Source organism: Chelon labrosus (assembly GCF_963514085.1).
Source record: "Chelon labrosus genome assembly, chromosome: 16".
In the NCBI taxonomy this organism is placed as follows: Eukaryota; Metazoa; Chordata; class Actinopteri; order Mugiliformes; family Mugilidae; genus Chelon; species Chelon labrosus.
The window spans coordinates 20,673,195-20,690,532 of record NC_140349.1 but is presented as its reverse complement, the minus strand read 5'-3'; the positions used below and the strand labels follow the sequence as shown (position 1 = coordinate 20,690,532).

At 43.1% G+C, this 17,338-nt stretch overlaps 1 protein-coding gene across 1 annotated transcript in view; it reads right to left on the bottom strand.

Annotated features, from left to right (window-relative positions):
- Positions 1 to 17,338, bottom strand: part of ptprua (protein tyrosine phosphatase receptor type Ua) — a 211,022-nt gene that overhangs the window by 66,840 nt on the left and 126,844 nt on the right. Inside the window, exons 8-10 of the mRNA XM_084562776.1 lie at positions 12,044 to 12,364; positions 7,371 to 7,480; positions 3,305 to 3,506 (exon numbers count right to left, since the gene is read on the bottom strand). Of these exons, the coding sequence (XP_084418902.1) occupies positions 3,305 to 3,506; positions 7,371 to 7,480; positions 12,044 to 12,364 (633 nt within the window). The remainder of the gene's footprint in view (positions 1 to 3,304; positions 3,507 to 7,370; positions 7,481 to 12,043; positions 12,365 to 17,338) is intronic.

Below are 17,338 nucleotides of genomic sequence, written 5' to 3'. Positions count from 1 at the left end.
ATAAAGGAGAGTAGATACTAATTTTTTATGGAATCATATGCAGCATTGAGACCCAGTAGAACCATATTTATATTTTTAAATGTTAACCAAAAAAAAAAAAAAAAAAAATAACAACCATGTTATAAAATAGTGTGTGAAAGAACGACTTAATTATCCCAAAAATGCCAAGGAAAGGGACATGTAGACTAGTTTCTTGAAGACGTTTTGCTACTCATCCAAGTTGCTTCTTCAGTTCGAAAAAGGACTGCTAGGGAGTTGGGGTTTAAATGGGCACATCTGTGGGTGGTAACCATCAGAATACTTACTAGTAATACAGACTACCACTAGTACTTTTTAGATGAGTGGCAAAAAGTCTCCAAGAAACTCAAGCCCAGTTGCCTTTCTTTAGCATTTTCTGAATAAGCAATGACCTAGATGGCTGAGAACTTCACAGTCATACTGCCAAGCTACTCAACCGTGTCCTAAAACACTGTGTGCACTGGTTAACAAAACACAAGAATAAAATACATTTTGCTGTATTTTACAGGAGAAAATTCTCCAGCATGGAAGACAGCCTGACTTCCCCCACCCACACATGTTCTTTGTGGTGGAACGTTAGTCTAGAACCGCTCTGTTGGGAACTGATTATGCTCCAGCAAAGATCTGCAGGGCCAGTTATGTAGTCATACACAGCATCTGAGTGCTGTGGAGTTAGATTAGTTTACATCAAAATAACTGGTTGCAGGACTACCCAATTGCATGCAGATGTATTTTATCTCTCTATCTTTTAAAATCCAAATAGAGTGCTGCTACACCAGGGTAGGCTTTGGATATAAAACTTGAAAATTCACAGTTGGTTTTGGTCCTTTCATGGTAAAAACATATATATATATAATAGTTATGTTTTATTTAATTGAACTTAAAACCAGAAACTAATTCTGCTTGTAGTAAAATCTGGCAACTAGTGAAAGGCACCTCTGCCTTCACCCTCAAACTAAGAAAGAGCTAAATGTGAACAAGAGAGAGATTTTCAGAAGTTACTTTTGGTATTAGGTGACAAATGGCAGGATTGAGACCGAAATGAGAAAATATGAGAGACAAAAAAAGGAATAGAGAATAGAGAGAGAATAGAGCAGCTTAATATCAAAAACAGCTGCCTGCCAGTCGGTCATTAACACCAAGCTGCATGGCACTTGATCAATGCACTGAGCTCAACCCAGAGTTATTTATTCAAATTAATTATTATTTGAGAGAAATACATGCTTAGATGAACAAGTGACCGGTGTATTCTGTCTGTAATGATTGTTGGAAGGTTGGCAACCCAGTCCCCCGTCACCTTTCCACAGTCAGATGGATGGACTGGATGATCTGACATTCACACCCTCTTCACATAATGCCACCGACTCTCTACGGCCTTCACTCGCCCTTCAAGTGCCTTTTCAGGTCTGTTCAGACCACCTGTATTCACATTTGGCTCCATAACAGAGATGTGATATGGTATAATCCAGACCAGGGCTGTCAAATTTATTTTAGTTCAGGGGCCACATAGAGCCTAATTTGATCTCAAGCGGGCCGGGCCAGTAACATAATAGTACAACTTCAAATTTTTGCCTTTGTTTCAGTGCGGAGAAGTGTAAATACATCATGAAAATGTTTACATTATCCTTCTACAAAACATTTTAGAAAGAAAAAAAAGTGCAATTTCAGCACAATGTTGCTTGCTGTTTAGTTCTGGGTGTTGTGTTCTGTCCACTACTCTTACTAAAAGAATGGACAAGTTCTTTTAAGTGAAAAATTGCAGTTGAAGTCTTTCCAAATTCATGCCACGGGCCAGATTAGACCCTCTGGTGGGCCGGTTGTGGCCCTCGGGCTGTATGTTTGACACCCTTAATCAAAACCATGGTTACCCGTCATACCCAAAATTAAAAAAAAAAAAAAAAAAGGACGAGTCAAAACAAAACGATCACCCCTGTCTTTATCTGCTTGCAAAACATCTCCCACTTCCAGGTTATGGACTCTAAAGCAGAGGTCTTCAACATTGGGTCCGCGACCCCTAGGGGGTCCATGGAGGTATTGCAGGGGGGTCGCAATGTTTTTTTTTTTTTTACATAAATTTAAATGTCTTTAAATACACATATACATAAGTAGAGGGTCCCCGCTCCATCTCTTCATCAGTTTGGGGGTCCTTGGCCTGGAAAATGTTGAAGACCCCTGCTCTAAAGTACCTCTGAAGGTGTCCTGAGGCATATCATCCCGAAATTTGTTAGTTGGACCTCCACATTTCTAGTTGGCTTCCCTTTGGCATCAACCATTGTTAAGAGCTACATGGCAATAACTCTAGTTCAACGTTATGTCAAATCGCTCAGACCAATGATCCTATTTAAGAAGACAAATGAAGTAACTTGAAACAACAATATAGTTGCCAAACTTGTGTCATTTCACAGTTTAAATAATATCGACAGTACTTCAGCTTCATCCTTGGAGACACCAAAGTAAAAGTCTAATTGAGATTCTTGATCATTTTAGCCACGGGAACCACACAAAATAATGGAATAGCAGTTTGTCGGGTAGCAGTATGTCTCATGGTTGGGACTCTTCAGGATCAGGACGTTTATTCTGGTATATCTCTCAAAATAAGGAAAAAGGAGGAAGTGATAAACTGTACGTTGTTGACTAGTTTGTTAATTCTTTCTGTACTCATGGATAAATCATCCACACATTCACCCAGTTCAGATCTACATGTTTTATGGGAGAATGTCAAATGACGGAATTAACGAAAACAACCTGTAGATACCCAAATGAGAATAAAGCATCTCGCGTTCCCCTCCCACGCATTTTCCGGAGCAATATCAAGATGCGAACAGACACCGTGTTCTCCCGCAAACGCTGCTTCCCTAATTTCTGAACCGCTGCGCTGCCTTTCAATGGTAAACACAGACTGCAGCGATGTGAACAAAGCTGTTTTCACCCGAACCATTCAAGCGGAACATTTGTAGTTTGCTATAATTCAGTCTGCTGTTATACCTCCAGATGAAGTCAGTGCACATCTGAAAGCTGTTCGGCTGATGGAGAACGGTGATGATTTGTATAATTCAAAAGTATATAAGTAATTTAATCAAAACCTTTCAAAAGGAGGGTATTACAAGTCATTACTTAGATTATTGTAAAATCTTTGTGCCTTCTGTTGGAAGAAATAAGTGTTGTCACAGTTGCTGAAAAGCTAAACTGAATCCAGCATTATCATCGAGTCCATCGAGTGTACCAGCCAGGGCGTGGACACACTCACAGACTACCACAGGGGACAGCAATCAGCACAGAGCCTCACCGGAGATGTTGGTGGTGATCTCAGTAAGCGCCGTCTGACCAAAGCCCTTGGCGGTTCGGGCACGGACGGACACCAGGTAGGTGGTTCCGGGATGCAGGCCGGAAAACATGTGGTAGGTCTCGTTCCTCAGCTTGGACACTGTGCGCCGAGGACCTGGCACATTAATGCTCGGGTCTGAAGACTCGATGCTCTGGTAGCTGATCTGCGGACAGGAAAAGGGTGAAACTGGATTAAAACTTGACTAAGAGTTTGCTTAACCCTTTGTCCACAAGAAAGGTGTTGCCTGAGCGCTGGTTTCGTTCTGGAATGATAGAGCCAGGTTGCCACATTGCATTTCCACCATGAGGTCAGGGAAAACCAACTGAGATTGCGGACCACATATTGGTATATTTACTTTGTCCAACAGAGTTACATGAGCAGATCATGGACATTGCACAAATGACGTACAAGGCTTAAAACCTTTTCCATCGTTTTCCCTTTTAAATAAATATACAGTACATCCATTGACTGATATTGTCTCATGCTTAAGTTGCAGCTATTTTGTGGTCAACAAACGGAACCAACTTTCCAGGTTCTAAAGCTTTTTCGATGTTGGTGGAAACACATGGAACAGTTTAAATTTAGGTTCACAAACTATTACTAGGACTAGTTCTAAGTTTGTGCAAAGGCTGTATTTAAGCACAATGATATTTTAAATAATAATACCAATCGAGCATTATTTGTTTTACACAGCCTATGGCTTCTTATTCACTTACCGAATGATTGAATTTAGATCGCATTTCATTTAAAAGCTCTCCCACGGGATTGCCTCTCAATTAATCTTAGGACTTCTGTAAAAAGATGCCATCCCTCAGCGCAGATCTAATAAATCTTGTGCTGCAGTTAGCTGCTGATAATCAGACTAAGGTGGACTCCGAGTCCTATCCTTGTTCTGCAGCACAGCTGGGCCTGATTTCGCACGGTTCTCCAGATCAGTTGAAAATTCACAGAAGAGAAAAAGTAACAGACGCCGGAGGTGACAAGTATGAATGAAGACCATTATGATGTTGTTGTTTTGTTGTAGCTGTTGGAATGAATGCGTGTACATCTGTAAATCAAGATTCAGAAAACTGAGGAAATAAGCTGTGCTTTTTGCAAAATGGCCCATTTTTCATTCCAGCAGCCCATCTCTAACTGTTTTGATGTTAACACTTGACTTCCAGGTGGGACGACTGGCAGTGAGACTGGGATCTCTGCGGTCATGTGTCCTGACAACTGTTTCCCGGTAGTTTTAATGTTTGCATTCTTTGTTTGTCAAGTTGTATTTTAGCCCTGTGATACACTCATCCAGTGAACGCTCAATAAAATGACAGGTCAGCATAAGTTGGCACACATATTATTGATTAGACCTTGGGGGATCTACAGGAAGTGACTTTGGGGAGATAAATGCCCTTGTCTTGTTAAATATTTTAACTTTTAACTGTAATTATTAATGAATCTTCTATTTCCTCTCATAGGTTCAGTATAATATAAAGACAGCCAGTCTCTTTTATATGATGTTGAGAAAGCCACTCCTTGGAGACAGCATATTGTATGGAGGTATATCATAACCAAGCAAAATTACCGAAATACAAACATGGTAAAAATTTACCCTTTTGCCAAATACATTCTATTTTGTTCATTTATAAGGACAATATCGCATGCACCAATGGCTCAGTCACCTTAGCATTATAATAGTGAAGTGGATGTTGTATTTGCAAATGTCAGAGAACAGCCAATGAGCACAACATGTTCATACTCAAAGCAACAAAACCCACTAGCTGCTGTAGCAATTACGACTCTTGTACATCTGGAGTGACTGAGGACATGCTATGACATTGTTGTAGAGCAACAGAGTCAGTAGAAGGACGTGGTTTGGGTGGATGGACAGGTCAATAAAACACCAGATGTTTACACGAGACCTATTACCATGGTTGAAAGCAACAGACAACACATGCACACACACACGTGCACACACACGCACACATGTTTAATGGGGGGAGTGTGTGTCAGTGAGGTGGGGTTGGCTGTTGCTTTCAACCATGGTAATATGTCTCGTGTAAACATCTGGTGTTTCCCATCAATAAAAAGTGACTGTTCCAATCAAGATGACATGAAGGCCCTCTTGACCTAATAATATATAAAATAATATGTGGGTTTTTCAAGTGAAACCATGGTCTCTTGCCATAACCCCTAAACAAGGTGTTTCCACCTTGGTGGAAGGTGTCTTAACCAAACTAAATCTCAACTAGACAGGTATCAAGATGAGAAAAAGGTAATGTTATGATGATGATGATTGCATAAGAGCAGAAAAGTGCTTGTCAGTATGGACATGGATGTGAATATGTTTTTGCATCGGGGCCAAGGCTGGACAAATTTCACATGGCTTTGTCGAGGCAGGCTATTTGGAGAGTCCAAAAAGTGCCCTCAATGATAATGCTCATGCAAAAAAGCTACAGTAATCAAAATTTCAAGCTACACAAAGTCAATGGAAAAATATGATTGGTAGCAGTAACAGATGTGTTTGGTAAGGTCTGTAAAGATGAAACATCCCAGTGGTCAAGTTGTTCCACAAACAACTCAAGGCAAAAATTGCCTTGAGCATATTGCTGTTTTACTGAGTAGCTGAGCGACCAACAGAATTGCAGTTGCCAGCTTAACCCTCGTGCTACCCTCTTGCATAATCTCTCTCTGTCTGTCCATTCACTTGGGGTCCCAGAGACCCCAAAGGTAGCACAAGGGATAAGGATACCCTGGATAGCTTGCTATATTGGTATTGTTGTTCCTTTGACAACAATACCAATATAGCAAAAAACAAGATTGCTAATGAGAATTTAAAATGTAATTATGGAGATTTTCAGGACATATTTATATAGCACTTTTCTACCTATTGGCTTTACAGTCACAATGATACATCTACCCATTGGTTCACACAAGCGCACACACATTCACCCAGTGTCAAGCAGTGGCAGCAACTTGTGATTCAGTGTCTTGCTCAAGGACACTTTCACATGTGGCCCATGCATTAGGGATTGAAAGGCTTACTGGGCCTCTGGTTCATGGACAAACCGTTCTACCTACTGATCCACAGCCATCCCAGTGGATATCATGCTCAGTCATTCAACAGACAATACAGATAATAAGGAATTACTGTACTGATTGTGACATATTGTCCACATTTGTTATTATAAAGTAAGCCACAGTTTTTGTTTATCACTGTAAACCAATCTTGAGGCCTTGCTATCCAATTTGTCTCTTAGCTATCCATGATTAAGAGAGTACTATGTAGGTGCTGTCACACCTCCTAACCAACCAACACCAGCCAATATATTGTTTTTTTGGTATCCGACTCACAAACCCAGAAATGTTTGTCCACAGCACTGGTAGCTTGGAGGTCAGGGGCAAGCAAACCTCATCCGTATGCGAACCAGGGTTACAGCACCATTCCAATTCTTCACTTTTCAGGCTTCTGCCTGTGAATGAAAACTAGTTTCTCGCCCTATTCAGTGACCATGTGTCAAGCCATAGTGGGTCACATTTACTTACAGAGAAACGTTCCAAAGCCCATGCCACAAAGGCCTACAGCTCATATGAGGCCATCAATAATTAATTAGGAACATTTAAAGTTTCCCTCTTGTAGAGGCATCTCTTAGGCAAATAGGTAATTAGAATGCTTCTCCCCCATGTAATTACAGCCTGAAGTCTGTGCCTCAGCTTCATTACCATATGAACATGTACAGTAAATCCTATGAACTGTGAAAAGTGGGTCCTCTCCACTCTAGTGGTTCTGCCTCATGTGCGCTACCAGTGTCTGGGCAAGGAACTGTAAAAACAACCCCTGGGGAAATCGAGGAGAGTGAGCACTACAATCCTTAAAGCCTGCAAAGGAGAAACTGAGTCATTGGAGTCATTGTACTGAGGGAGGATAAATAAAATAGATATTGATGGGGAAAGGGGAAAATAACATCGTACACCTGGAGAGGATTAGTGTGAGATGTGGAGGCTGGCGCATTGTTGTGGAGTTTTTTTAAATAAAAAGGTTTCCTACCTCGTACTGCGTGATGAGACCATTTGGCTCTACGGGCTCCTCCCACTTGAGGAAGATCATGTCATCGAGGGGGGTGAAGGTCAAGGACTCCGGAGCGATGCCGCCAGGAACTGAAGCAGGGGAGAAAAACAGCCTTCTCTGAAACAAACACTCCGCTCAGGTCTCAAGTTAATGGACTCTTGCGTGGGCATGCCAGGGGGTAAAAACACCTTTGACGGAGTGAAAAGGCACAGGCCCAAGCAGGGATGGAGAAGGAGGACAGAGAGGGTGCACAGAGAAATAGCAAGGGGGGGGTGGGAGTTATGAAAGAAAACTGTGAACCGGATTGCTCCCAGCCCTCGGGATGAATTGTGATTCTGGCTTCTGCTGTCTGATAACAGAGCACCGTGTCTTAAGAGGATGACAGACGATTCTTCTTCTTTAGCACCTTACTGACAGAGAAACAGCAAAGTATTCCAACCTGTGAACTACCGCTATGTATTTGGCTTAATGATATGCAGTACACCAAGCTATTTAATGCGTAGTAATAAGTGGTAACACGTCCCAACATGAGAGCATTAAATTAAATGCAACTACATGTGATATTTTTGTGCAGGGGAGTCAACAACCACCCTCATCGAATGGGCTTTTAAGTAGGGAACTGCGCTGCCTGTTTCTATAGTCAGTGACTAATGCTCAGATGCATGATGAGAGACTCTGGAACACAGGTGCACTTCTGAAAACATTTCACAGAAAACTTGACTGGAAAAGATGTGAGCGATTCATATTTTCTACCATATAGGTTTTAAAAAATGTAGGAGCCTTCAGAAATATATGGGAAGTGAAACTCAGAATAACAACCTGAACAACGGATTATCTTAAAAACTATGTTTGCATAAGGGTCTTTTCTAACCTGTCGTAGCCAAAATCAATACTTAGCAGAATAAGAGTCTGGTAACACTCCATTATGGGGCGTGTTTCAGCAGATACAGTGAAAAAAGTACCTATGTATGCAATTGGATAGTCCTACAACCAATCGGAGCTACTTTGTTGTGAACTACTCTTCTCTTACTCTTCTGTCGATCGACACATAAAGCACGAGCAAACGATTTGATTGGATTGGCAGATCTTTGCTGGAGCATAATTAGTTCTTAATGAAGACCAAGTTTCTGCCACTTAAGTTTTATGGGAAGGGAAAGGTCTTATCAGTTTAAAATGTCATTATTTCTCTCTGTCAGCTCAGCCAAAAATACCCAAAAATATCCCATTTGGATTTGGCATTCCCGTGGATGTTACTTGGACATGTAGCACCCACCTAGACTAGACCAGGCACCCCCACCCCATAGCAATGACACTCCTTGATGGCAGCAGCCATCCCCAGCAGGATGCAGCCTGACACAGGAACGCACAAAAACGATTTAGAAACAACTAAAGAAACATGAAGAACAGCACAAGGTGTTGACCTGGCCTCCTCATTCGCTAGATCCCACAACAACATTATGTTGCCAGACACCACAGGACACCCTCAGAAGGCCCATGTCCATTCTCTGATGAGTCACAGCTGTTTTGGAGGCACAAGGGAGACCTACACAATATTAGGAAGGTGGTCATAATGTTATGCCCAATTTGTATATATCATCAGTTATCTATTTTGACTTGTGTTTCTATCTGTTCTTTTTACACTGTGTGTTTTTTTTTAGTATAATTGTGATGGACAAGGTTTCTTGGATCTTGCATGATGTAATTTCTGGAAGGGCCTTATTTCCTCAGATCACACCATAACACAAACTTCATGACTTCACCACAGAAACGGCAATACTCTGCAATGACACAATACATCGAGGCAAGTCACCAGTCCGACAGTTATCATTTATATACTGATTATCTGAAGCCTTTTATGTGGAGGTTAAACAAATAAGGGCTTACACGACAGGCCACAAATAATCAGCCATCACTGTCCAAAGTACAGGGAGCACGGCAGGAACGGCGGCATTAATAGAGAACTCCGCTGATTTAACGGTGCGCTATCTAAAATGATGGACAGTTTTAGAAAAGGATCCAATTGAAGAAGCAGGCGCAGGGATATCATCCTTTTCTACATGTATTCATCTCCTGTGTCAAAATGTGATGCCTACATTTATTTAATGTTACCTCACCACAACAGAGTGCCATTACAAGGCCCCGAGGCAGAAATGTGCTATTTGGCCTCAGCTGACAACCCACACTTTATGAGCTATAGTTTACATAACATAACCCGATGTGAACCGAGTGTACAGATCAGTTATAGCATTATTAAAAAATATATATTTTGCATTTATGTTTCACATATTGTTCTTCACACTTACAGAAATCAACTCTGTTTACTCTGTTCTTGTGGAACATGGGCCGTGTGGATTGTGGTGTATATCCAGTGTGGCAAACATGGGTTATCCACCCGAGGGCTCAGGCTGGTCACACTCGGACCTCAAAAGTCCACCAACTGTTACATCATTATCCATCCATTATATATTACTGGTAGCCATTACAAGGCCGCCGGGGGTCGGGAGCCTATCACAGCTGACATGGGACGAGAGGCGCTGTGCATCCCAGAAAAGGTCTCCAGTCTATTACTGAGACAAACAACCATTCACGCTAATATACGCACCTACTTCCAATTTAGAATCACCAATTAACCTAACAGGCATGTCGGGAACGTGGGAGGAACCCGGAGACAATCCTCGCAGACAGAGGGATAACATGCAAACTCCTGACAGCAAGGACTCGGCTGGCCGGCTGAACACCGTGCTGCCCACATCCTCGTCCTGCATGGTTTAATTTCTTATTTTTAGACAAGCACCGTTTTCCCTGTAATCCAGCGCTTTAAGTACACCTGTATGCTGACGGACCAGGACTCACGGAGAATCCCTTCCATCCTGCTGATTCATCATGGTACATAACTACACTACCCAGGGGGCGCTATGTGTCGCACACCACCAATTTTGGATCAACAGGGAAAAGCAGAAGAATATGAGCACGTCTGCAGTGCTGGCCTGGCTTCAAAAAGGCACAAAGGCAACACAGACCAAAGTGTAATTGGAGGATGGTGCATGCATAGGTTCTTAATTTGTCTTAATTTAAACGGTGGAAATTAACATTATCTTGTAGTGCATTGTGTTTACTGTAGCAATTCAGAATGTGATTAGGTATCCTAATTATTTTACAATACCACACACATCAACAGGTGATTAAAGGGAGGACGCCCGCCCCCTTCTACTAATGTACCTGGCACTTGAACGTATGTTCTAAAAGGCGCTCAAGCTTAAACTTGAACTACCAGTGACCTTATTTCTAAAAAGGCTACAGGGAGGTTTCCCTTGTTTGTGTCAGCTGGGACTGAACACGTTGCTCTGCAGCAATATCAAACCTCTCCGGGCCGTCTGTCTCCCTCAGAAGAGAGGCTGAGCGCCCCGGAAGAAAATCCCGCCGCATCCGCGAATCCCGTCATCCAAATCTGCTTCCTCCGAGCAAGCGGAGACGCGACGCGAGAAAAGTGCCGCACCGGTGTTTGATTGTCGAGCCCAACAGGAAACAGGCAGGAAAAGCTGTCACCGGCTGCGGCTCAATTACTGTAGTTGTGAGGGTGATGGCGGCTCTCCGCGTGACAGAGGGATTGGGGACTGTCAGGCTGTCAACAGTGGCATTCAGTGGCTCAAAAGAAAAACTTTCCATTGGTACTGACATGCAAAATATCACGTAAAGCAGGGGCGGGAAAAAAAATAAAATGTTAAAGCCTCTTTATTTTTTTTCTGGAACGTGCTTCAACTCACTACCTACTCCTAACCAGTTGAATCTAATAAATAAAATTCCGACCCCACGTACAGTACATTTTGCATGCCATTTCATTTATGTAAATGCATTTCCCGCAGCCTTCAAGACACCACCGTGTAGGTGTGGATAATTAAGAGTGCTGTCTGTTTATTTATAATCTCCAAACACTGCTTTATGCTTTTAAGTGCTTGTGCGTGTGTGCGCATGTGTTTAGGTGCTTTAATTATTTAAAGTAAATCAACACTACATTTTTGAAGAGGCTAAAATACATCATGGAGGCACATTTATGATAAACGCTGTTTATAATAACCGTCATCTTGCCTAACCCTCCCCCGCCCGCCTCGTCAAGAATATCCCTGAGTTGCATTCAGTTACATTGAAAAGTCTCGCTTATTCCACATAACAATAAGTGTTTGACCTTCTGTGCTACCACTCTCTGGGAAATTTGCATTAGAATGCATTTAATCTGCTGATGTACACAGGTTTATATTAATACAAAGATAAGCAAAATCATTTTACCATTTTGCCAGCAGCCATGGCCCGAGCTGATTAATGCTCCACTGGATCCCATTTAAATGGCTGATCTTCCATTTAGTTATGCTGATCCAGCATCTTCTGCGCATCACTATTTGTGTTATTTCTGTAGCACTGGGTGACTAAAGGCATGGCTTTGTGGAAGTAGTACAATGATTATGTGTGCATGAAGGAACAACTACATATTCAAGAAGTCCTAAAGTAAACCTGAGTAACTACAACTGTAAAGAGATTCAGTGCGCGCATAAAAGAATCCCTGTCCCTTTAAATGATGTCGCAGTTACCAAATGCATTCCCTTCAAAGCTTTGCATCCTTTAGTGCTGGCGGCAACCGAGTGAAATGAAACACTCACTGTCTTCCTCAGTCTGGAAGGTGACCTCTCTGCTCTCCTTCTTGCCCTCGGGATTGGCCAGCGCCAGGCGGACGTGGACGGCGCGAAACGGCGGCAGGTCCCTCAGGGTGAAGTGGGAGGTGTTGCGGTCCACGGACAGGCACTCTCTGACCGTGGCGTTGTTCCCGCCGCTGCCCCCTGTCGGCATGGAGTAGCGGTAGCACAGGGACAGGGAGTAGGTGTGACAGCGGGTGAGGTTGTAGCCCAGCGGCTCCCACTGGAGGGCCAGCTGCCGCGGCTGGATCTCTGTGGCTGTCAGACCCCGCAAGGCACGCATGGGCTCTGGAAGGACACAATGAAGAAATAAATGGAGGGAAAAGGCTGAGCTTATTCACACAAGAAACCGTATTAGGAAATCCAGAGTGTAAAATTCAAAGTGAGTGAAGAACAGTGTCTAGCCTACGTGAAGACTGATACGTTATGTGGTATTGCAGTTATTCTCAGGTGTAAGGCTGAAGTAAGACATTTGTAATCTTGTCTTGTATTTATACAAAGCGCTTTTCTATCTGTTGGTACTCCAAGTGCATCTACTGGTGACTGGTTGCAACTTGGGCTTCAGTGCCTTGTTCAAAGAGACTTCAGAATGCGGTCTGTGGACCACGGATCAAACCACCAACCCTCCGGTCTGTGGACGACCCACTTTACCTACTGATCCACAGCTGCTCCTCTAAGAAATCCCACCTAGTAAATTTTTTACAGCGTAGTATATAATTCCACTCTAAACTTGGGCATAGTATGGAGGTCTATGGAGACTGACTTGCCACTAGCCAGAAGTGCAAGTTTAAGCACTTCCTTCTTGTTGACAAATCAAGTGTTATTAGCAGTAAATGCGCTCCTGATGTGAACCTGAGAGAAGGAGTTGTTGCCCCGCAAGATCTAGGTTGCTTCGGGAGATGGTCAAAAGGTTAAGTAAGACTCAGAGCGAGATCGATAGGCAGATTGTTGCGGTGCTCGCATTCATGCAAGTGCTGTTCTTCTCCGTCGAGGGAGATTTGCCTATTGATTTACACTCTAACCCTCTACTGCTTAGGAGTTCAGGAGTTCACTTAAATCGGCGAGTCAAAACTTGCCATGTGTTTTTCAGGTACTTTACCTCCATCCTGAGTGGGGAAGCAAGTACAAGGATTTCTAGCCCAGCGTTCCTTCGGTTTAAATGGAGGCTGCTGAATGGTTTCAGAGTCATGATGCCTCTTGAATGCTTCCTTAGACACATCCTCTACTCCGAGGAGAGGATACCCAAGGGCAGACCCAGAGCATGCTGGAAGACTACATATCCAACCTAGCCTAGGAAGGCCTTGGGATATCCTATGGGAACATAGCTGGATGAATGGATGGATGGCGCTCTACTTAGAGCGGAAGAAATACTGCTAATGCACAATGTTATGATTCATGCTGACATGACAAGTGTATTTTTATCTAAATACAGTTCCCAGAACAGCTTAAAAGAGGAATACCAATAGGGAAACGGAGACAGCAACAGTTGCAGCTGGATTTAAAGGCTTAGGCTGTGAGGTTACAGGGGGTGAGACAATGGAAGAAAAAAAAAATCTGCCTGAAGTAACTTATAACACAGCATTCTACATTCCCGTCACTCCTAAGATGAGCAAGGTTCATTGGGAGACCAGTGCACGGCTTCGGCAGAGAATCATACGTGAGCGGATGAAGCCCAATTACATCTGTCATGTGTGAACACTGTGATTGCAGATCTCTATGTTCCTGTCATGCAGGATTTCCAGTTTCAAGCACACCAGGGTTTATTTCTGTCTAGCCTGGCCCAGATCCCCAAGAGTACTGCAAAGACATTAGATAAACCGAGCCAGGGAAGAGCTGCAGACTGCTCAGGGGCTAGACTAGGGAAGCAATCGCTACAGCCCCGTGGCTTCACTAAACATAGATCAGAAGCTGCTACATAAATGAATGAAGCAATGTCACGGAGGAGACATCGGTTCGGAGGGGACGGAGGCGAGACAGAGAAGGAAATGTCCTCAGAGACCTTGTCGATTTGAAAGATGTTTGCTCTTCCCGAAAGGGCAAAACGTACCGAGTTGGGCTGATTTGTATTCTGACAGCTGATACACGCTAAAGTCTTCCCATAGAATGATAACAATCCATCACAAAGAGAGAATTTAATTTTAGAGAATAGTATCATAGCTGTCATGTCAAAGGTGGCTGAGAGTAACTGGTTTGATATCGGATTTTTAACAATATCAGCCTCGTATAGTCTAATCTGGATAAAGCCAGGCCTGCCACTCGAAACTCAACGACTAAATGTCCACTTTGTGCTCCAGACACCATTAGTTAACATTACAGCAGCATACTGCCCCTTTCTCTCCGCCCACCTGTCCTCAACCAGTCCTGCCCTGCACCGACACTGCGCTTGATTAGCCTAATCAGACGGTTTAGACGGAGGCAGGGGGAGTGAAGGAGGTGGCGGGGAGGCCGGACAAGAGCGCAGCACCCGAAGAGGGAAAGATGAACGGAGGGGGAGTCCCTGTGGATCTGCGCATATCGTTTCATCCTCCTCATCTTTAACAGCTACCTCGGTGAGTCGCCACTAAAGCCTGCTCCTCTTGCCAGGAGCTGTGTTAAAATTATGCTGGACAGTATGTGCACACCCCCGTACTTACCGGTGAAACCACATGGGGCTTACAGTGGTATTTTTGAAGCAGTTCCTGCAATCGTGAGATGTACCATCTAATATTGGAATAACGATATGTACCTTCACGACAGCTTAATCTCATATGCAGGCACTCCTGGTACCATGGTAGAAGATGAGGAACAGAGCATTCATTTATTTTTGATATGTTTTTTTCCTATTTATAATAGCAACTTAAAATGTTTCTATTTTTATCCTACAGGACAGTTAATACTATGGGAGTAAAACTAATAATAAATATATATATATATATATATATATATATATAAAAGGTACCAGCCGGTCAGCCATAAGTTTTTAATTTAATTTAATTAACTTGATTGACAAAATGCAGCTAGAAACAGCTGGCTGGTGCTTCACACAGTAATGGAGTAATGGAGTGTGGACAGTAAAAAATAGTCTCATTACAGCCTCAATGACTTGTTTAGAAAGTCATGTTCCAACAAAGATTTTAAAGAAAGCAGATGTAGTCACATGAGAATAACTCCAAGACTGGCTGGTCCTATTAACTCAGGTGAACCTCCCTACAGTACCAATTACATCGAAAATTCTTTCTGCCTTTGACAATAAAGGCATTCTGATTCTGATTTGGCTGAGACATTTAGCGTTATGATGGCACCGTATTCCAAGAAACAGCTGATATCTGCATGCTTTTCACTTAATCCGAAACCATCCATCCTTATTTACCCACCACAGACGGGTGAAAGGCCAGGCGATTTGAAGATCTTAAGATTTGGTAAAACGCTCTGAATATAAAACACGTAACATTGTAAGCTTGATCTAACCGCAGCATTTGACACAATCTCCCACTCCATTCTCATCCATAGACTAGCCTCCATTGGTATCTCTGACACACCTCTCAATTGGTTCATCTCATACCTCTCTGGCCGCACTCAGTTCATTCAGTTAAAAACATTTACATCCCGCCCATCCCCCCTTTTCTCTGGTGTTCCCCAAGGCTCTGTTCTTGGTCCTCTTTTATTCATCATCTACCTCATTCCCCTTGGCCAGATATTTCATAGGTATAATATTAATTTCCACTGTTATGCGGATGACACCCAGCTCTACTTGTCCACCAAACCCAGCTCCACCTTTCCACCCACTTACCTCTCGGACTGTATTCAGGAAATCAGAACCTGGTTCTCCACCAACTTCCTTAAACTCAACAGTAGTAAAACTGAAATTCTTCTCATTGGCACCAAAACCACCCTATCTAATATAAACAACTTCTCTATTCAAATTGACAATTCCCCAGTCTCCCCCTCTCCCCAGGTTAAGAGTCTGGGTGTCATCCTTGACACCACTCTTTCTTTCCATTCTCATTCAACAACATCACCCGTTCAGCCTATTTTCACCTACGCAATATCTCCCGTCTCCGTCCATCCCTCTCACCTGAAAATACTGCCACTCTTGTCCATAGCCTGGTCACGTCCCGTCTGGACTATTGTAACTCCCTTTTATTTGGTTTACCTGACAAATCCATCCATAAGCTACAACTGGTTCAAAACTACGCCGCACGAATCATCACTAGAACCCCCTCCATAAGTCACATAACACCGGTCCTGCAGCAACTCCACTGGCTTCCTGTCAAATTCCGTATCATCTACAAAATCCTACTTCTCACCTTCAAGGCATTAAACAACCTCGCCCCTCATTACCTCACTAACCTGCTCCAAATAAACATTCCTGCCCGCACTCTTAGGTCATCCTTATCACAACAACTCACCATCCCACCTGCTCGCTTGACCACCATGGGGTTCAGAGCTTTCTCTCATTCAGCCCCCTGCCTGTGGAACGCCCTCCCGGAACACTTAAAAAATTCAGACTCAGTCACCACCTTCAAATCTCAGCTCAAAACTTATTTATTCAGACAGGCCTACTCCATTCCATAGTCTCACTTCTATCTCCCATTCTATCTGTCATTTGTATGTAACTATATGTTCTATATTATGCTTGTGTGTACTTTAATTGTGTTTTATTTTAACTATTTCGTGTATTGAATTGTGTTTTATTTTAAACAATTTGTACGGTGACCTTGAGTGTCGTGAAAGGCGCCTATAAATAAAAAATTTATTATAAGCTATTTGAACAGGAACTACACCAGCCATTGGATGGTCTGTTTGTACTGCACCTTATTTCGCCGCTAGGGAAAGCTCATTGGCCAGAGTTTGTGAGCTAAGACACAGAGTCACGCAGGCGCTGAAAACCTTGTGCTCAAACAACTGTTGGGAACGTTGATCTTAATCACTTTATCCAAGGTAAAACTGATACTTCAAACCTACAAACAGCCCTTGGTGGTAGTATAAATAACACATTATGTCAGAAATATCATCCTGGATGACTCCCAGGTTGACAATGACGAGTCCTTCTGCTTCCTGGGAAAGATACTTACCCAGGACCTCAAGTGGGAGCTGCACATTAGCTCCCAAATTAATAATGCACAATAGAGCATGTACTCTCTGCCACAGCTGAAGATGTTCAGCCTGCCAAACTATGCGATGCGGTGCACTTCTACACCTCCACCGTACAGTCCGTCCTCACCTCCTCCATCGCCGCCTGGTATGCTGCCGCTACTGCTGAGGACAAAGGCAGACCGCGGC